Raw genomic sequence first — 22,003 nt, 5'->3', positions numbered from 1 at the left:
CACTGATTTTGAAAGATCTACACTGGCTCCCAGTATATTTCTGAGCACAATTCAAAGTGTTGGTGCTGACCTTTAAAGCCCTAAATGGCCTCGGCCCAGTATACCTGAAGGAGCGTCTCCATCTCTATTGTTCTGCCCAGACACTGAGGTCCAGTGCTGGGGGCCTTCTGGCGGTTCCCTAGCTGCGAGGAGCCAAGTTACAAGGAACCAGGCAGAGGGCATTCTCAGTAGTGGAAGCCCTGTGGAACGCCCTCCCATCAGATGTCAGGGAAATAAACAACTACAAGACTTTTAGAAGACATCTGAAGGCAGCCCTGTTTAGGGAAGCTTTTAATGTTTAATAGACTATTGTATTTTAATATTCTGTTGGGAGCCACCCAGAGTGGCTGGGGAAACCCAGCCAGATGGGTGGGGTATAAATAATGAATTATTATTATTATTATTATTATTATTATTATTATTATTATTATTATTACTGCTTTGCACAAGCAGCATGCAAGTCAGAGCACAGAACAACACAGCAATAGCATGGGACTATCTGGGCTGTACCATGCCAGCATGCAGGTGGAAGTTCACATTCTTAGGAAGTCTCCCAGACAAGAAATGTTGCCTGCACATAAAAAATTAACATGCCAGGGAGAATTCTAGGGCAGTCTTGCACAAAGGTTTTTTTAGTGAGTAGCAGTGGCTTCCACCCCCATGGAGGAGGATTCCATCTTGTGACCCCCGTCCTGGCAGTCCGAAGTGGTATAGTCCAGCCCTTCCTCATCGGCTGCCAGAAATCAAGCCATAGCTGCCACCCAGGGAGCATTCCATCAACATGAGATGGGCAAGATGGGGAAAATTCAGAGGTTAAGGATAAGGCCAGGATAAGGATGACCTGATGGAAACCACAAAATGGCAACTCCATTCCTGCCTGGGATGAAAGGGTGAGTAAAGATCTTCACCAGAAACAAGAGGGCGATAAATATCTACATAGGGATTTGCTGCCCCTGTGGATCTTGCCACCAGAGGCAGTTGCCTCACCTTGCCTCATGGATGGACCGGCCCTGGATGCTTCAGAATGGTGGCAAAGCTACATTAAATAAAAAGTATGAACATTCTACTTACTGCTCAAAATGTATGCAGCAGGGGATCCCTGGTTGCTCTGATTATGATATTATGATGTATCTATAGATACCTAAGGGTAAGTACTAGTATGGAATACCTTATGGATGATGCTCCGTTAGGATTTCATCTGAAGCTGGATCATGAAGTTCAGGTCTAGTTTCAGTAGCTCATAAGATCAGGCCATTAGTTCCAAATAAAATTGTAAGAGTGAACACCAACATAGGCTTCACTGGCAAATTATTTTTGTAACCTGAAGTAAAGGTAAAGGGACCCCTGACCGTTAGGTCCAGTCATGGACAACTCTGGGGTTGCGGCGCTCATCTCGCTTTACTGGCCAAGGGAGCCGGCGTACAGCTTCCGGGTCATGTGGCCAACATGACTAAGCTGCTTTCTGGTGGACCACAGGAGCACATGGAAAAACCATTGAACTTCCCACTGGAGCGGTACCTATTGATCTACTTGCACTTCGACGTGCTTTCGAACTGCTAGGTTGGCAGGAGCAGGGACCGAGCAATGGGAGCTCAACACGTAGCGGGGGTTCGAACTGCCGACCTTCTGATCGGCAAGCCCTAGGCTCTGTGGTTTAACAAACAGTACCACCCACTTCCAACCTCAAGTAAGTTTGTGGTTTATTTCTTTAGTTGTGATAATCCCCTAAAGCACTAACAGCACAAACCTAGGCATGCCTGCACAGAAAGATGTCTCACTGAGTTCAATGGGACTTACTCCCAGGTAAGTATATATTGGATTGTAGCCTTAAGGTGTTATGCAAACTGAAGAAGCATTACTTAGTGTGTTACTTTTTTGACTTGGTTTTAAAAATAGAATTTCTGTATTTGTGATGGAATAAAGTACAGGATCTTCATTACCATTGACAAATCTATCTAGAATCAGGAGCCTTCTAACTTCTTGTTTTGCTTCTCGTTTATTACAATAGGTAATGACCAACTTATTTGTGTTGAGGGGGAAGAAACACCCTTCGTAATGCAAAATGTTCTAACCAGATATGTTAGATTTGGGGTCAGATAATTATTTTTTCAAGTGAAGTCAGTAATAACAAAAAAGGTTGGAAAATACATGGCTTTCATATTGTGCATAATTTTTTTAAAAAATTAATAAATAAACCCCCTCCATCATGGAAATAAGTATGAAGCACTTATAAAGGCAACGCGCTATAGGTCTATGGTAAACATGCAAATATATTCAACAAGCAACACAAAATTGGTTGTAGTAGTCACTGCTGAATTCACATTCCAATAGGGTCTACACAGCATTTCCCCCTGAATGGTGAACATGTCAACTGGAATCTTACAAACACTTGGATTTCAACTTGGGAAATGCCCTTTCACTTGCTGGACATCTTGAGGTTGGTGTTTGACTCCCAAAGCGTGACTCTAAATAATGAATATGAATATTGTGACACTGGAGTCAACACAGACTAAAACAAAGAATCGCCCACATTGCTAGCTGAGGCCAGTCACTAAGTCTTTCTTCTCCAGACACATCGTATGTTGCCCTATAAAGGAGGATTTGAAACTGGATGGTCAATGGGATTCTTTTGTTTACTTTTTCCACTCGAAAAATGAAGTTGTCCCATCCATGTGAGGTCTTCCGCTTCTGCAATAACACTTTCCTTCTCTCTGCTCTCCTGTGGATCTCCCCCAACATCTGGTTTGGTCCCTCCCTCCAAAACTCTCTAGGAGAGATTTACTGGGGCGCAGTGGGGAGGTGGAAGAGGAGAAGAAGGAGAGTTGTGTTGCCCCAATGGGGAGTCTTTGCATGAATGGGATGACTTCATTGGGTACGGCCCCAAGACTCCTGCTGCTACATTACAAGCTGCACACAACCAGGCCTGCACAACATCTGTGCAACTCACCAAATGGGACACTAGCTATGCATTGTGGCTTGTTATGTGTGCTGTAGCCTTCTGTTTCTGCAGGCCAAGAACGGTTAAGGTGGTATGCTGAGCTGTTGGCAGGCCACAGCAGGTGACTGCAGCGGTGTGTGTTTAGTTTGGTGTTCACAAATTGTGCAGGCCTGTCTGAAACAAAGGCAGTGGTGGGGCTGCGGGAGTTTGAGCATAAGCAAAATCAGCATCCAGCTATAGGCATATGTCATAAGTGGCATATGTCACTCAACTGCAGCCTTTGCAATTGAAATATTTTCACAACTGGAAAGCTTACCTCTTGGCAAGCAAATCTCTATCTGGACACTTTCTGTGGCCACTGATGATTTGATATACCGCCACGCAATAGCTGTCAGTTTGACATGATAAATATAAATATGCAATTCAGCCCTTGGCATAAGGTCCTGTGTATTCTGTAAGATACTCATTGCTTCTGGACAATACTGAAATCTTTACACATTATTTCCAAGGGGAGAAAAGGTATCTTGTATTGCTCAGCAAGTTGAATGTTTGCAAAATGAAGATGTACATTTGACTAACACAGATGAAAAGTTCTTGTCAACATTCTGAGCTGTTAAAGTGTGTGTGTGTGTTCCTTTCTCATCAAAAGGGATAGAAAAGTAGGAAAGATCTCACTCAAATGCTTATTAACTTACATCTACCACCTCTACCAGCACGACCGCTATGACATCAAAGTACTGTAAATTATCAAAAGCAATGTACAGAAAATTACAAATTCATTTCAAAATACGTCACATTGCTACAACTGAGATAAAAAGTGCTTGTTCGTTTTTGTCAGGAAAAAAGTCCTTCTGAAGTAGAAGTGCCGCCTTGCTTCGGTTTCAAATAAAAAATGGACGCTCCATCTGGGTTGTGCTACAAGTAACGTCCTTCTGCTTCGATAGTTGACAGACTAATGACACCGATGGATTGTGAAAGAAAGAAAGAAGATTCCACCTAAACATTAGGAAGAACTTCCTGACAGTAAGAGCTGTTCGACAGTGGAATTTGCTGCCAAGGAGTGTGGTGGAGTCTCCTTCTTTGGAGGTCTTTAAGCAGAGGCTTGACAACCATATGTCAGAAGTGCTCTGATGGTGTTTCCTGCTTGGCAGGGGGTTGGACTCGATGGCCCTTGTGGTCTCTTCCAACTCTATGATTCTATGAAAGGCGCACCCCCACACAGGAGTATTAACTGTCAACATGCCTGGTTACCAAGCAAAGGGGAAAAAGTATCTTCATAAACTCAGAGAAGTCTCCTTCATCGTGTGCCAGCAGTGGTAGCTCAACAGAGGTGCCTTCAGCCTACTTGCCAGCTTTCATCCAGCTCCTCCAGAAGAAACAAAAAGCGAGGGGGGGGGAGTACCCTACTGGATTTAGTGATGCCTGTATTGCCTCATGAGAGGCACTATGCAAGAAGGAGGCCCAGCCAGTTTCAGAAATGGGTGTCTCAACAGTTCCTGTGCTGTTCCTCTCTGGGAAGGCTCCCTCACCAACATCAAGTCTAAGAAGCCACGAAGTACCGAGGAAACCTGGAAAAGCAAAAGCAACATTGTGAAGAAGGCAACACCTAAATGATTGGCGCTGCAGCCTTCTGTCATTTAATATCAGTGTGCAGCATCGCTGTGGGACTTTCATGTGTTCAGGAGTTCATTATCCAAGACCCGGTCTATGCATGCAGCAGAACGAAGGTGGGAATAATGTGGCGAAGTTCTAGATTGTGCCTCTTCAAATCTTGCAAGAAATTGAAACAAGTGGCTTATAACAGGAGCCAATTTCATGAGCAGGTGTGTGAAGGTGTGTGCAAATCATTGAGCAGGTATGTGCCAAACAGCGCTCTGTTCATAGCCCCAACCACTTCCTCTTTCTCAGAACCCCAAATAACCCCAAAGGTACCAAGGGTGAACAAAAGGGGAAGCTTTGGCTTTTGGGGCAGAGGATTACGTTCTGAGCAGAAGGTCCAGGAATGCCATCATCCAACTAACTCTAAGAAGAGGCAGTTTGAGGACCTATTTGTTTAGGGATGTGCTCGAGGATGAATCTAGTTGCATCTGTATCTGGCTGGCCTCTGCAGGCCTCTTCTTAGGTTCTTATGAAGTTACCTGGTAATGAGCACAAGGCTTCAGTCCATCAGTGCTTAACGTGATGATGGGAGATTAGGGGTGCACTAGCTCAGGGCTAGGGAACCTTTGGCCCTCCAGTTTTTGTTAGACTCTAACTCCCATCAGCCCCAGCCATTACAACCAATGGTCAGGGATAATGGGACTTAGGTTTGTTTGTTTATAATTTTCAAATTTGTACATTTCACTAATTTTAAAATGACTTTGACATTTCAAAACTTCCTTCTCCCTCTTTCTGCAGTTCCTTAAATTTGTTTTTAATATCTTCTGCATATCCAAATTAACTCAATTTGCTCATTTATTCACCTTCTTTAAATTTATTCATATAAAACTGCAGTTTATTACAATAATCCTGCCAATGTTTTTATCTGTTTATAATTTATCAATAAATGATTTTCATTATTTAGTAAAAAAAAAAATTGTTATCCTGATTTCTTATTCTTCCAGTAAGTTTCACCATTTCTGCATATTTCTTAACAATAAAATAATAATAAAATTTTATTTATATCCCACCCTCCCCAGCCAAAGCCAGGCTCAGAGCAGCTAGCAACAGTAAAAATAGCACAATTTACATAAAATCACAGTCAATTAATTGAAATACATTCTAAAATCAATTCAGAATCAAATTAATGGCAACCATTGGGCTAGAGTTCTATGAGGATTACAGAAGGAGGGGGGCAGACTGTGCCTTGGCCAAAGGCCTGGTGGAACAGCTCTGTCTTGCAGGCCCTGCAGAAAGATGTCAAGTCCCACAGGGCCCTAGTCTCTTGGGACAGAGCGTTCCACCAGATCCACAGATTTGTCTGCATTCTTCCATTGCTGGGACTTCTGCTTCTTTCCATTTTGGGACAAGTAACATTCTTGCTGCTGTAGTACCATACATGAATAAGTTTCTCTGCAGTTTAGGTAGTTCTGTCCCTATAATTTCCAAAAGAAAAGTTTCTGGGACTTATGAACCAGCAATATCTGTAGGGCCAAAGGTTCCCCAGCTGCCCACAACCCTTCAGTCATGTACTTATTACCTTTGTCCATCACCTTCCACACACTAGAGGGCAAAGGTCTGCAGTGGTGAGCTTTATCTGGAGATGTAGACTCCCTGTGCATAGTTTAGACTGAGTCATGATCATGCAGGGAGCCTTAGAGGCATAGAGCAGCTTCACCTCCAATGATGTTTATGTGGGTGACACAGGGCGACAGAGATGTGAAAACAGGAGCCATCAAGCATGTTCTTTGCTCTCTCCCCCATGCAATTCTATTTGCCTGAGGCTCAGAATGACTGACCAGGGCTTTCATGAAAGTATGGACCCTCTGACCTTATGTAGATCCTTCACCCTTGGTGGTAAGTTGTCTCGGATCCTGCGCATTGCCTGGAGAGGTGGCTCATTGAAATAAGGCGGCTCTCCATCGATCATCTCTATGACCATGATGCCGAGGGACCAGATATCCACCTGCAATAGACATCCATGTGTTAAAGTCTGAAAGGTGCTGCACAGAGATGTCTAATCCCCATAGAGACATTGTCCTATCAACATTTTTAAATGAGTTAATTCTGCTTGGTGAAAATCTCTCCTGAAGGGCTGATGACACAGGGTGGATCTACACACAGGGGGAAAGCCTGCTACGAATACATTGTAAAATTTTTGAATGCTGATGACGTTGAAATGAACTGAAGGGGTTCTAGCAACAAGGTAAAATGTAAGATGGGATTGATAATAGATAAGCTAAATTGGATATGAATTTGCTGAACCAAACTTTAAAAAAGGGATACAAAAAAGGGAGGCGTGAGGAAGTCAGGAAAATAAGTTAACTAAAGATGAGAAATTTAAAAAGAGTGAGTTTTGTTTTTATGTGTTTCTTTTTTTTTTTTCTTTCTCTTTTTGTGTTTAATATTTGTATTTTTGTATTTTGTGATTTTGTACTTTTTTCTGAATTATTTTATTGATAAAACTTAATAAAATATTAATTTTAAAAAAGCCTGCTACAAATAAATCAGAAATTAAATCGTTATAACAAAAGAAAAAAAATGCTATGTAAAATTTCTTTTTGCTCTGGCGTTGCATGTTTATAACGCATTCAAAACATTTTTATTTATTTTTTACTAATGTAGCTGAGTCCCAAGAGTGAGATTACACATTTGGTTCAGGGTGGCTCTGGAAAGATATCTAATCCCAACCCAGGCAGTGCTTTTTAAAAATCTGGAATTTCTTTTTCTGCTGGAATAGACAGTGTTACCAGTTTCCATGCACTGGGTTTCACTGGGTATCACTGCCTATGCTTAAATTTAGTAATGCCATTGAAACTAGAAATTAGTCAGTTAATTAAGTCAAAATCTAGTGTGTTTGTAATTCTCGGCCTTTTGGAGAAGATCAAGTGCAGTACAGTTAATCCTTGATTGTATAATGAGCCCTGACTCTGGTTCAGTGAACATTAACATTTTTCTAATTTGAACTGAAATTGATTATGAGTTAATTTATATTTTCTGTGCTTGCACAGTCAGCATGTAGATTTTGTGGGGGGTGAGGTAGCTATATTCAAAGATGCTGCAAATTGTTGTTATAACTTCCGATTGAATGTGTCATGCTGGATTCGGGATTCAGTGAACAAATAATAATAATAATATATTAGGTATACCCTGCCCATCTGGCTGGGTTTCCCCAGCTACTCTGGACGCTCCCAACAGAATATTAAAAACACGATAAAACATCAAAGAAATAATAATGAAGTGTGCACGCACACGAAAGCTTATACCCAGAACAAACTTAGTTGGTCTCTAAGGTGCTACTGGACAATTTTTTTATTCCCCCCCCAATAATATTTTTGACAGGGTGACTTTGCCCATCAACTACAGGCACCCTGGCCCAAGAATTCATCTGAGCAGAAATCCTGTTTAGTGGTATGTTTATTTATTTAAGAAAATACTCAACACCAGAAAGCTAAAACACAGTATTAAATATTGAACCGTGGTTTATTTTGCAACTTCAGTATGATAGGCCCTAAAATGCGATGTCCTTATCTTATATGCAGCCGTAAGGCATGATGGATTTTTCACTTTGCACTGAGTAATATATTACATAATCAATGCATCCCAAATGGTCACTTACAGTTTCCCTTTCTAAACATGCAGTATTACCAAGGACGACACTGGATGGAGAAAAGTATCAAGCAAACTGCTGGTACATGAGAATCCTTGCAGCAATTTCTGAGACCCTGATAGCGAAATTGCTGCAAAGGCCTGTCCATTCCCATGAAGCTTCTCCCATGGGAAAAGGTTAAATGTGCAAGGACATTTTGAAGCTGTGGCTTGTAGCCAATGCTAGTTCTACCCACTGAAATCAATGCACACGACTAACATAGGCACCAGGGCCATCTTAAGTATATCTGGCGCCATCGTGCCAGAAGCTTTGCAGGGCTGAAGGAGGTGGGCAGCAGCTGGAGGGCGGCTCTTCCAGGGGGGAAGAGGCTGAGGCTCTGGGCACAGCGCTGCTTCAGCGAAGTGGGCAAGGGCGGCGAGCTGATGCCAGGAGGAGCCACATCCAGCCTCCGCTTCTTCCCTGGAGCCCTCCAGAACTTGGCGCCCTGGCACCCCGCGCCACTTGCCTCTATGGGCAAGATGCCCCTAATAGGCACATTGATTTCAATGGGTCTCCTCTTGAGTAGAACTTAGTTGGATGGAGCCCTCCATTGGTATTCATAGGGTCCATAAGACTGGCTACTTGGGGGGTTCCATAATGTACCCCAGTGCAGCAGAAATAGAGATGGGGCCACACAGGTTGACTTTGCTGGACCTGCTGAAACACCTGCTCCACTGGGCTCTTCCATCAACTACAGTGGTACCTCGGGTTAAGAACTTAATTCATTCCGGAGGTCCGTTCTTAACCTGAAACTGTTCTTAACCTGAGGTACCATTTTAGCTAATGGGGCCTCCTGCTGCTGTTGCGCCGCCACCACACGATTTCTGTTCTCATCCTGAAGCAAAGTTTTTAACCCGAGGTACTATTTCTGGGTTAGTGGAGTCTGTAACCTGAAGCGTCTGTAACCTGAAGCATCTGTAACCTGAGTTACCACTGTATTTATTACCTGGCAGCAGTGATAACATAAGGCTGTAGTACAGGGAGCGGTGGGAAGCAGGGGCACTTATTATTATTATTATTATTATTATTATTATTATTATTATTATTATTATTATTATTATTATTTATATACCACCTTATACCCGGGGATCTCAGGGTGGTTCATAAAACAAAATCAAGATATAAAAACCACAAAATACATAATAAAAATAAAAATGACAACCCAATAACTCTCCCCCCAAAAAACACCCCAAATTTTAAAAGGGCTTAGGATGACATTCCAATCAAGCAAAGGTCTGGTTGAAAGGAATGTTTTTGCCTGGCTCCTAAAGGTGTATAATGAAGGTGCCAGGTGAACTTCCCTGGGGAGAGCATTCCACAGACGGGGAGCCACTGCAGAGAAGTCCCATTTTCATGTTGCCACGCTCCAGACCACTCGAGGAGGAGACACACGAAGAAGGGACTCAGAAGATGATCTCAGGGTCCGGGTAGGGTCATATGGAAAGAGGCTGTCCTTGAGTTATTGCGTTCCTGAGCCGTTTAAGGCCTTATAAGTCAAAACCAGCACTTTGAATTGACCCCAGAAAATAATTGGCAGCCAGCAGAGTCGGACCAGGATCGGTGTAATATGCTCAAACCATCTTGTTCTGTTGAGCAATCTGGCTGCTGAATTCTGCACTTCTCTGAGAAGCCAGATCCATTTGGCTCTTCCTTTCCATTTTAGCTTATCATTATAAGAACGATCATGTAGCTTTAAAAATAATGGTGCCTGGGTTTGTTTGCTCTCCTCTTCCCTCCTCCTCCCTTTTCCCACCTTTCCTTTTGTGCTGTTTCTTTTAGAGTGTAAGCTGTGCGTAGGGACAATCTTTGTTCTGCTTCATGGCATGTAAGCTGGTCCAGAAGTCTTTTTTGCTTTGACGATAATGTGCTTCTGTTAATAAATGTTTGATGGAACGGTTTATAAAATGAATATATGTTGCTGTATGGAACAAAACACCAGTTGTACTTACCTCTGTTCCATAAGGCAGTCTGGAGATCACTTCAGGTGCCATCCAATACGGGGTTCCAACAAGTGATTTCCGTTTCGGAACGTCTTTTGAAACCTGGGCACAGAATCCAAAATCTGACAATTTTATCTGAAATGGGGAAAAAAACACCCAAATAAATAACACATCAGATAAATAATCCAGTGAGCAGTGTTCAGACATATTTAGCAGATGCCCATCATTTTAGCTGTACAGTATTGATAATTCTCTGTTAAAACTAAGCAAGGCTCTGCTTTGGTAAGTGATGGAATTGCATATTTCCCAAAATAGCCAAGATAAAGCTTACTGGGAAATGTGCATAGAGTAAGCTGTCCAGCCAGACTTGGCTATGTCCACTTCCCCTCACCTTGGGAGGAACTAGGTAATCAAGCCTAGGAATATCTAGGAAAATCCTCAATGATACACTGGGCAATAGATATCGGTCATAATATAGATATGGAAACATGGAAACGATTGTGGAATACGGATATAAAATTTACAGCCTGTTATGGTTTAAGAGAAAATTATATGAAAATAATATATCATTGCCGTCTAACGCTGAGTAAACTGGCAAAGATGTATAAATCTAAATCAAACAAATGTTGACAAGGTAAAGAGAAAGAAGGTTGTTTTTACCATATGTGGTGGCCTTGCAGTAAGGTTAAAGCTTACTGGGAAATGATATATAATGAATTGAAAAGGATGTTCAAAATAACGTGTGTGTGTGTGTGTGTGTAAACAAACCCCCAGAAGCTTTCCTATTGGGAATTATAGGGCAGAACTACCTAAATTATAAAAAAAAAATTTATTTATGTATGCTACTACAGCAGCAAGAATGTTACTTGCTCCAAAATGGAAAGAAGCAGAAGTCCCAGCAAAGGAAGAATGGATACAAAAACTTATGGAATATGCAGAAATGGTGAAACTTACTGGAAGAATAAGAAATCAAGATAACTAACTTTTTATTAAAAAATGGAAATGGTTTATTGAATGTTTACAGATAAATTGCAAACCAATAAAAACATTGGCAGGATTGTTGGAGTAACCTGCAGTTTCATAAGAGTATATATTTAAAGTAGATAATTAAATGAGCCAATTAAATGAATCTGAATATGCAGAAGATACTTTAAAAATAAATAAATTCAAGGAACCGCAGAAAGGGGGGAGGAAGTGAAGCTCTGAAATCTTAAAATAATTGTAAAATTAATGAAATGTATAAAACTGAAAAGTACAATTTTGAAAATAACATAACATAACATAACATAACATAACAAAACAAAACACAAAGTAGCCAAGATAAGGGGAAATGAATAAGGTTCATCCAGGGATGTGTTGGAAAATGAAGACCGTTGGTTAGGCTGGGAGGGAAACTTGTCTGAAATCCTGGAGAGCAATGTAGACAATTCAGAGCTAGATGGACCAATGGTAATACAGTAAGAAATTCATTTTGCAAGCACCTCCATCATGTCTCGAGCCTTTTTTCTCTTGGCTTTAATATACTCTAATTACAATAGACACTATATAAGCGTGCACGGCAGCTTGGCCAGCTCTGCTAGCAAAACAGCGATGTACTTAGAGCAAAATGAGGAACTATTCTTTATATGAATTCATAGCAGAACCAGTTTTTTAGAATGTCATTGTCCATCCAGATAACCGGATAGCACCAATTGTGATGCCCTGGCAGAAGGCTTGTGGTTGAGCCCCGAGTCTTTGGGTTTGCATGTCAGAAACAGGAAAGGCAACACACCAGGTTTCCAGCTCATTTGTCATGTCGGGCTACAGTTTGGGATCCAGAACAGAAAGTTGAAGGAAGAGTTAATAAGGAAGCTATATAGATGGTTGCAATCGCAGAGACCAGCGTTTTATTATAAGCGTTGTCTGTCTGGTTTTTTGGCATCGGTGCATACGTTAATTTTAATCAAGTTCTTCTTGCCCATTTCTCCTACCCCACAAGTCGACGTCGTTAAAAAAAGAAAAGCGAAAGAAAGAATGGTTGCTATTTGTAAAACAAAGGCACCCATAAGCAAAAGCTTCTTTTTATACCATTACAGAATAGATGTAGCCAAGGCAAGTTTTGGGTGCCAGATCCATTTCCCTTGCTGTAGGAGCGCAAAAAGGTTTTTGCGTGTCGATTGCTCCTCTGAATAGATAAAAGAGACGCTCCTTTTAAAAAAAAGAGGAGGAGGAGGAGGAGGAGGAAAAATGAAAGGATTATACAACCTCTCATGACAAAATGTGCATTGTAGAGAGTAATAGGCATAATGAGGCTTTGTATGCATATCTACAAAGCAGAGAGGAGATGGCTTTTCATCAGCACCTCTTCTTTTTTTAAAAAAGCAAAACCGAAGAACATCTATTCATGATGATGGAAATAATTTTCTTTCCTTTTTGATGTTGGTCTATCACTCTCTGTGAGAAACTCTGCAAGCGGTCAACTCTATCGCAACTGTGCAGTGGGTTTGTGAGTGATCGAGGGTGTGCATGGTCAACTTGAAACCCTGTGAAGTCAATAGGATTTTTGTGGGATGTAACATCACTGAAGCAGTCAAACAGAACTTTTCCTGTTTGCTCAGACTGGACACACAGGGGAGTATTGCTCCAGGATTTATTGTCACACCTGATCTGGAGCATTCTCCCCCTGCGTGTGATCAGGTAGGTGGGCATGATGATCCTGGCAGACCCTATAAAGGGGCTAGTCACGCAGCCATCTTCCTCTTCCTCTCTTGCTTACTCTTACCCTTGATGCCTTTTGCTGTCTGTTGGCTCTCAGCCAGCAGCATATGGGCTCACCCCCAACAGAGGATGAACCCAAACTTTTCACTGTAATGGTAACTGCAAGCTAAAGCCTGCCTTCAGGACCATACGGTGAACTGAACGTAAGTAAACCTTATCATGACTTTTAAAAAAGACTGTTTTGTCATTATTGTTTTTAAGAGGGAACTAAAGCTGGACCACAAAGAAGGCTGATCGCCAAATAATTGGTGCTTTTGAATCATGGTGCTGGAGGAGACTCTTGAGAGTCCCGTGGACTGCAAGAAGATCAAATCTATCCATTCTGAAGGAAATCAGTCCTGAGTGCTCACTGGAAGGACAGATCCTGAAGCTGAGGCTCCAGTACTTTGGCCACCTCATGAGAAGAGAAGACTCCCTGGAAAAGACCCTGATGTTGGGAAAGATGGAGGGCACAAGGAGAAGGGGACGACAGAGGACAAGATGGTTGGACAGTGTTCTTGAAGCTACTAACAAGAGTTTGACCAAACAGTGGGAGGCAGTGGAAGACAGGAGTGCCTGGCGTGTTCTGGTTCATGGGGTCACGGAGAGTCAGACACGACTAAACGACTAAACAACAACAACAAAACAGTATTTACCAGGAACAATCCAACCTGGACAAGCCAAACTGGATTGCTTAACTCAAATGATTCTCACGAATCCATCAACTACCTTCCTGCAACATAAAAGGGAATGTGCTCTGCTACTAGCTCACTAGCGTGAGTGAGGAAGGATAATATTTAATCAATATATCCTTTCCTACTATCCTCAACATCCCCACAATTTTGGTAAGCCTAAGTGTATGCAGCCTGAGTCCAGAAGGAACATTGAAAGATAAAGCATTATTTGTCAGTGGCAGCCAGCTGCATCTCTACTTGGGAAACGAATGCTCAGCACAACCTTCCTAGGCCGTTTGATAACAGAAAGAGGTACATTTCAACCGTGAGTCGCCAGATGCTGTTGGATTACAACTCCCCCATCCCCAGACAGCTTGGCCAGTGATCAGGGGGATGGGCATTGCTGCCCCAACAACTTCTGAGGATACAAGGTTGAAGAATGTAATAATAATAATAATAATAATAATAATAATAATAATAATAATAATAATAATAAATTTATACCCTGCCCATCTGGCTGGGAAAGCTAAGGAATATTGGGAGATGATATACACAGAAATAAAAAAGATGCTAATGTTGACACACACACCCTCCCGGAGATTTGGGTATAATGGAGGGTGAGATATCGAAGAATGTATTAAATCTGTTTCTTTATGCAACTGCTGAGGCCAGAACAGCCTATGCAAAAATGTGGAAGGACAAAAAAATGGTCCAACAAAAGAGGATTGCTAGAATAAGTTACAATATGTAGAGTTAGTGATGCTGACTGCAAAGATAAGAAACCAGGATGAACATACCATAGGAGATGAGTGGGAAAACTTTGCAGAATATTTAAGAATTACAACAGTTATATAAATCCCCAAGTAAGACCGACATATGAGTAGCGGCTAAATTAACTAGAAGGAGTGGAAGGGTATGTAACACAACTAAGAGTCAAAAGGAACCCAAAAGGAACAACTAAGAGTCAAAAGGAACCCATGGAGGAAGGTGTGGGGAAGTTGAATAATGTAGAAGTGTAGCACCCTGCTTGTGGTTAACGCTTAGCTGGAATGAAATATTCAACGCAGCAATAGAGAATTTAAAATAATTATTTATTTGTCAGACAAATAAATGAGAGGCACAGTGGTATATGGTTACCAAGCTCTGGCCTGGCCCCTGCCATTATGGCCAGCCCTTATATTCCCTTAATCCAGCCCCCTTTGCTCCTCCTGTGGCTGCCTCTGTCCAATCAGCCTAGTTGGATTTCCTATTGGCTGATTGCTAGAACCAATCACAAAAAGATACACCCATATCCTTCTGTCCTTATATGGAAGACAAACAGCTATATATTGTTACATCTATAAATGACAAATAAGTAGTAATATATCTTACATGTGTCTCAACAAGGAATCTTAATTACCAGCTCACCTCTTGCCCTCCCTGCCCTATTGCCTTCTAAAACAAATGGTTAATCTTAAATTTTTATCTTAAACATATGTCAAGGATCTTGAGTTTCACATCAACATTGAAAGATATCCTTCATTTGAAGGTTTCTAAACAAATGTCTGGCAGCTAATATATCAGGACAGCATTTGATGGCGTCTTCTTGTCTGGCAAGAGGCTGGACTGGTGGCTGACTTAATTTCAAGATAAATACAACTCTTCTAGCATTTGTTAAATCCTTTGCATAATTACATTTAAGCCAACATATTTAATACACAACACAGATAGCCTCTTAAAAGGAATAAGGCCTTTTTAAAGTAGAGAGAGAAAGAAAGAAAAGGACTCAGTTTAAAACAGTTTCAGAAGAAGCCTCCCCCCCTTCAGCAAGCTGCTTTTCCCATTATCTGTTTAAGGAAGAAACAGCTTTTAAAAAGACTTCCCAGCTAGATGCTTTAAAAAGACTTCCCAAAAAGCCTCTCTTTCTCTGTCAGCTAGATGTTTTTTCTCCCATTTACCTCTGGCCTTAGAAAATACAGCTCAAGGTTTTAAGAGAGGCCCATGGTATCATTTTACTATTTGCCCATTCCTAATTATGTTTATCTCTGCCTTTGTTATCTTCTGTAACATGTAGGGTCAATGTCCTGCTTTTAGTCTGTAATTTCAGCTTTTACGACTTTGAGAATTGCTTTCTGCTATAAATCAAAAGGGGCCCCTTGTCTTAGGAGAATGGCCAAGGTTTTCTCTGCCTGGCATTGAAACATTTGAAAATCTACTTTTGAAAATCTAAGCCCTCTTTAATATACAAGTCCTGATCAAACATTAATAAAATGCAGGCTTATGCCTGATGCCTCATTCCCCCCTTTCAAGCTCAAGGACCTTCATCCCAAGTGTCCTTGATAGCTTGACCTTCATCATATTCCTGAGGTAAAGCTCTGTATAGGGCCATGATATGAGGTAGAGTTTCATTTGAAACCATCTTGCTAATTGTACTTCTAAAACATGAAATGATACATGGCATCATACATAAAACCATTACCACTACTGTCAAGAAAAACAAGCAAGACAATAGTATCCCTTTGAGTCCTGTGACATTAGGTAACCAATTGGTGAGCCATCCCATATCCCATCCTTCCCATGTTTGTACTGGGACATGTGCTATATTCTCCATTTTTGTGGCCAACACACGGATTGCCTCACCATTATCTGAAATGTTAAAGCAACAGGCATTCCCTGTCAAGTTCAAGACTCCACATAGGCCTCCCTGCTTGGCAAGTACATAATCCATTCCCATTTTCAGCTGCAAAATGGCGGCTCTACTTTCATCCAACTGTTGTGCAATAAGTCTCAAACTCCGGGCCGTTGCATTGGTTACAAGTTCCACTACTGCTTGCAATCGAATTATTCTGTTTAGATTATAAATAGGATCCCGTGCCCCTTGTATGAGCTCACCAGGATTCCAGGAGGCAGGATCATAATAGGCTATAATGCGCTCTGGTGGCCAATCATCAGTACCGCTCCAACTTTGGGTACTTCCTCCTGCTATATGAGAAATATCAGCGTTTCTTCGTGTTCGCTTGGGCAAATTAGTAGGCATAATCCACATTGGTGGTAATACCCATCCCAGGAAACAAGTCCCACTCCATTTGGAGGGGAGTTTCTTGTATGCCCATTCTCCACATATCCACCACAACCATCGGGTCTGAGGTCTTTGGTACGTGGAGTACAGAAGGCGAAATAGCAAAAGAGGTAGAGAGTTCACAGTGCAGTATGTTAGATTGCCTTTTTCTGTCACAGTTATGTTCCATACCACTTTCCATGCATGAATAAAAGGAGGTGCACAGGGCAAGGCATCCCGAGTTCGATAGGTAGTATCGTGTGCCCAGGTATTCTTAATATTATCCCAAGTATAGTGACAATGAGAAGAGCCTATCATGGTAGAATCAGCTGCATCTGATGATTTATGTACACAGAATTCCCCTTGTACAGGTATAACTCGTAATGGTTTAGTTGAGTTCCATCCGGGGAAATTCTGTACTTCTGTCTGGTGTGGTATTTCGCTTACCATACCAATGGCATCTAATGGTATCGGTAATAAGGGCATACCTCCCTCTGAATCATCTGGCCCGAGAGAGCAAACAAGGCAATTGGTCCTATTTGCAACATTGGCTACCATTTCAGCTAAACCTACCCACATATTGTGGTCATGGTGGAATCCATATTTAGTCAATTTGGCCAGATTCAAGGACCCTTCCCCTTCCCAAGGGATCAGGATTAATAATAGAATCATGTTGATATCTAGCATATGCATTCCTTCCACAAAAGATTACCTTATAGTGATAGCAAATAAATATTAGTCCCAATATAATTCCCCCAGTGACAGAAATGGGGAACCACCAAGACCAAAACATATATCCCGAGGATCCCCAATGAGTAATATCTCTGATAATTGTTCCACAAGGGGGTGGGCAGTCAATTAATTGTATAAGAGAATCTTTCCTTTCACAATCGCTGGTTCAGATGCTCCTCAAGCTTCAGGCGTGCGCAGGTCAGCCAGCTTCCAGGTTGTGGCTGCAGCAGGCCGGTCGTCTAATGTTGCCCGTGACCTAGCCCGTTCCCGGTAGGGCTAGATACAGGGGTTTTTGGAGAGAGTCAGTTTAAGAGGATTAGAGGGGTCACCTTTGCACGTCCAACTGCCTTCGGACTTCTTCAAACGGGAGTGATGAATCCAGGGGGTCACCTCAGCTACCTTCACCGCTGTTGGAGTAGAGAGCAAGACGGTGTAAGGTCCACGCCACTTAGGTGCAAGTGGATCACGTTTCCACTCTTTCACCCATACGCTATCGCCAGCCTGGAACTGATGAATCGGCTCGGCAATGCTGCACGGCGTGCGCTCGAGGACCCACCTGTTAAGAGAAACAAAAACACGGGAGAGAGATTGCACTTGTCCCTGTGTCACATGGTCTCCTATTTGTTTAAGATCAGCTGGAATATCCTGAACAAAGGAGGGCGGTCTCCCATACAGGAGCTCAAAAGGTGACAACTTAAGTCTTTTTGTGGGTGCACACCGAACACGAAACAGTGTTATGGGTAACACATCTACCCATCCCAATCCCGTTTCCTGGGTTAATTTTGCCAATTGGGTTTTCAGAGTCCGATTCATTCTTTCAGTTTTCCCTGAACTCTGAGGCCTATAGGCTGCATGCAGTCTCCATTTCACTTGTAAGACTCGACATACTTCTTGTACTACTTGATCAATGAACGCTGGCCCATTGTCACTTCCAATGCATCTAGGTAATCCAAACCTCGGGATCAATTCAGTGAGGAGTCTCTTAGTTACCTCTCGTGCCTTTTCAGTTCGGGTGGGAAAAGCTTCAACCCATCCGGTAAGAGTGTCTACAAACACAAGGAGATACTTGAATCCCTTAGAAGGGACCAGCTCTGTGAAGTCCACAATTAGGCTTTCCATGGGGACATATCCCACATGTTGGATTCCAGGGGGTTGTACCGGTCCCTGCCTGGGATTGTTTTTAGCACAAAGAACACATTTCTGTGAAATGCAAGTTGCTAATTGTGATAGGTTAATAATATACAACTTCCGACTGAGACTCTCTCTGGTTGCAGTACCGCCAAGGTGAGTAGATTCATGATAATTTCTTACAATTGTGCCTGCTAGATGATGAGGTACATAAATCCTATTGTCTGGCAGGATCATCCAACCGTCCTTCACAACTGCTCCTTCCTGTTCAGCCCACTTCCTCTCTTCTGGGGTATAGTGAGGTTTAACTTCTTCTGGAGCTACCTCTGGTATGAGGGCTGCTATAAATCCTCCCACAGGCTTTTGGGCTGCCTCTCGAGCTGCTTTGTCAGCAGCATGATTTCCTCTGGTTATTGGATCCCTTCCTCGTCCATGACCTTTGCAGTGCATTACAGCAATCTGTTCTGGAGCCCATACTGCTTCTAACAGGATTTCTACTTCAGGTCCATATTTCAAGGCCTTCCCGTGGGCTCCTATTAGACCTCTTTCTTTCCATAGAGCACCATGTGCATGCAGGGTTAAGAAGGCATATTTAGAATCAGTATAGATGTTTGCCTTACATCCGGCTGCCAATTGCAGAGCTCTAGTTAAACCTATAAGTTCAGCTTTTTGTGCCGAGGTGCCAGCAGGCAAAGCTTCAGCTTCCACAACTTCCTCATTGGTGACCACAGCATATCCTGCTCGTCTGGCACCTTCATGCAGGTAACTGCTACCATCAGTATAATATACAACATCTGGATTTTTCAATGGTTCATCTTTCAGATCGGGTCTACTGGAATAAACTTCATCCATTATTTGGAGACAATCATGTGATTCTTCATCATCTACCTCTGGTAGGGGCAGCAAAGTCGCTGGATTGAGCATATTCACTACTCGTAGATGAATCCTGGGATTTTCACACAATAGGCCTTGGTACCTAGCCATCCTTGGGTTCGTTAGCCAATAACTACCCTTATATTCCATGAGTGTCAGAACAGCATGAGGTACATTCACATACATTGTCTGGCCGAAGGTAAATTTATCAGCTTCTTTGACAAGGCTTGCAGTGGCCGCTACTGCCCTTAGGCATGGAGGCCATCCTTTTGCTACTGAGTCCAATTGTTTTGACAAATAAGCTACTGGACGGTTCCAACTTCCTAATCTCTGGGTCAGGACTGCCGCTGCAATCCCATTCTGTTCATGTACATACAGCTGAAAGGGTTTTTCCGAATTAGGCAGTCCAAGGGCTGGGGCCTCCATAAGTCGTTGTTTGATAACTAAAAAGGCTTGTTGCTGCTCAGGTCCCCATACGAATGGGTCCTTTTCTGCACCTCGAGTGCTTTCATGTAAGGGCTTGGCCAGACTGCTGAAATCAGGTATCCATAGTCTACAAAACCCTGCTGTTCCCAGGAATCCTCTGAGTTGTTTCCTTGTGGTAGGTTCCTTGATAAGGCAAATAGCTTCTTTCCTCTCTGGCCTCAATGCTCGTTGTTGGTGTGAGATGTCAAAGCCCAAATATTTGACCTTTTCTAAACATAACTGTGCCTTTTTCTGGGAAACTCGGTAGCCAGCTTGCCAGAGCAAGTGGAGCAGTTCCTCTGTACCTTCTTTACAGGTATCAAAATCCTTTGCTGCTAGTATAAGGTCATCTACATATTGCAGAACCACCTTTTCTCCAGGTATTGAGGGGTAACTTGTTAGATCCTTCGCCAAGGCAGTGCCAAATAAAGTTGGGGAATTTTTGAATCCCTGGGGCAATCTCGTCCAAGTTAGCTGGCCTTTTGTTCCTGTTAAAGGGTCTTCCCACTGGAAGGCAAATATAGGTTGGCTCTGTGGTGCCAGCCGGCAACAGAAGAATGCATCTTTCAAGTCCAATACAGTAAAAAATGTTGCTTCTGGTGGGATCAAACTCAGCAGGGTGTATGGGTTTGGTACATTTGGGTGCAAGGTCTCGATAGCCTGGTTTACGAGCCTCAAGTCCTGCACTGGCCTGTATTCATCTGTCCCAGGTTTTCGAACAGGCAAAAGGGGTGTGTTCCACTCTGATTGGCAGGGCTTAAGCAGACCATATTTTAATAGGCGGTCCAAATGTTTCTGGATGCCCTCTGCTGCTCGCCGGGGTAAAGGATATTGCTTTACAGATACAGGGGTAGCCATAGGTTTTAAGGTTACTACAATTGGAGCTATATTCTTGGCCATTCCTGGTGGGCTATTTTCGGCCCATACTCCTGGTGGCACCTGTAGAGTTCGGAGGAGCTTGTTTAACTCTGTATCCAATGTGGGTTGGACTTGCAGGGCTGACATTAGGCGCCATGATTGTTCCTTAGGTACGGAGAGGGAAATTATTCCTGCTGCCTTTGATGGCAGTTTCATTTCTGGACCTCGAGGAGTGAAGGTGATTTGGGCCTGCAATTTGGACAGCATATCTCTACCTAAGAGAGGTATTGGACACTCAGGTATATACAAAAACTGATGGGTTAAACGATGTCCCCCAATCTGGCATTCCAAAGGTTGGAGGAAAGACCTCTTAGCTGACTGACCAGTGGCACTTTTAATGACTACACTTTTGGATGCCTTTTTCTGCAATAGTTCTGGGAGTACTGAGTATTCAGCCCCAGTATCAATCATAAAGTCTATTAAATGGCTTCCTAATTGGATCGTGACCGTGGGCTCCTGGAAGCCTAACTTTATGGAGTCCGGTCTTTCCTAGTCTTGGGTAAAATCCTCCTCTGCCAGTCCAATGACATTGTCCCTACTCCGTCCTTGTCCAGGTCTCTGATATCTTCCATCTCGGATCATTCCCCGTCCCCGTCCCTGGTTTCTTGGGCCGGAGCCTGGGCCTGGGCCTGGGCCTGGGCCTGGGCGTACTTCTTCCAACCTCAGGGGTTCAGGACATTCCCGCTTCCAATGACCCTCCTTCTTGCAATTCGCACATTGATTCCTTCCCAGTGGTGGATTCCTTCCCCGCCCTCTTCCTCCATTTAAGGGGCGGTAGTCTTGCTTCACTGCTGTGGCTAGCATTACCATCTTTTCCTTCTGCCACTTCTTCTTCTCTTGTTTCTCAGCCTCATCCCTATTCCGATAAACTCGGCGTGCAATGGCCATAATTTGGCTCATCAGCATCCCTTCCCATCCTTCTGATTTCTGAATTTTCTTACGAATGTCAGAAGCGCACTGGGCCACAAATGTAGCAGTAATCATTCTGCTGTTTTCAGGGGCTTCAGGGTCAAAAGGAGTCCATATACGATAGGCTTCTTGCAGCCTCTCTAAAAAGTCTCCTGGACTCTCATTTGGTTTCTGTTCTACTTCTGAGACTTTAGACATATTAGTGGGCTTCTGGCATGCCCTGCGGATACCTTGCACAAGCGTCTGGCGGTAGGTGGTAAGTCTGGCCAGGTGAATTACATTGTTTGGATCCCAATTAGGATCTTCCAAGGGAAAGTTGTCTTGGAG

General features: G+C 42.8%; 1 protein-coding gene across 6 annotated transcripts in view; it reads right to left on the bottom strand.

Moving 5' to 3' along the window:
- Positions 1 to 1,722: 1,722 nt before the first annotated feature.
- The window catches only part of PAK5 (p21 (RAC1) activated kinase 5), a 134,521-nt gene continuing 114,240 nt past the window's right edge, over positions 1,723 to 22,003 (bottom strand). For 4 of the 6 annotated variants that reach the window (XM_083495919.1, XM_083495921.1, XM_083495920.1 and 1 more), the window contains 3 exons: positions 10,214 to 10,339; positions 6,447 to 6,581; positions 3,737 to 4,545 (listed from right to left, as the gene is read on the bottom strand). In XM_083495919.1, coding sequence (XP_083352045.1) covers positions 4,390 to 4,545; positions 6,447 to 6,581; positions 10,214 to 10,339 — 417 coding nt within the window. In that variant the 3' untranslated portion in view covers positions 3,737 to 4,389. Of the gene's footprint in view, positions 4,546 to 6,446; positions 6,582 to 10,213; positions 10,340 to 22,003 lie in introns of all 6 variants that reach the window. The other 2 variants (XR_014524231.1, XR_014524232.1) reach the window with 1 other exon arrangement.

The sequence above is a fragment of the Podarcis liolepis genome (assembly GCF_965112155.1).
Source record: "Podarcis liolepis genome assembly, chromosome: 3".
Lineage (NCBI taxonomy): Eukaryota > Metazoa > Chordata > Lepidosauria > Squamata > Lacertidae > Podarcis > Podarcis liolepis.
This window is presented reverse-complemented; position numbering and strand designations above follow the sequence as displayed.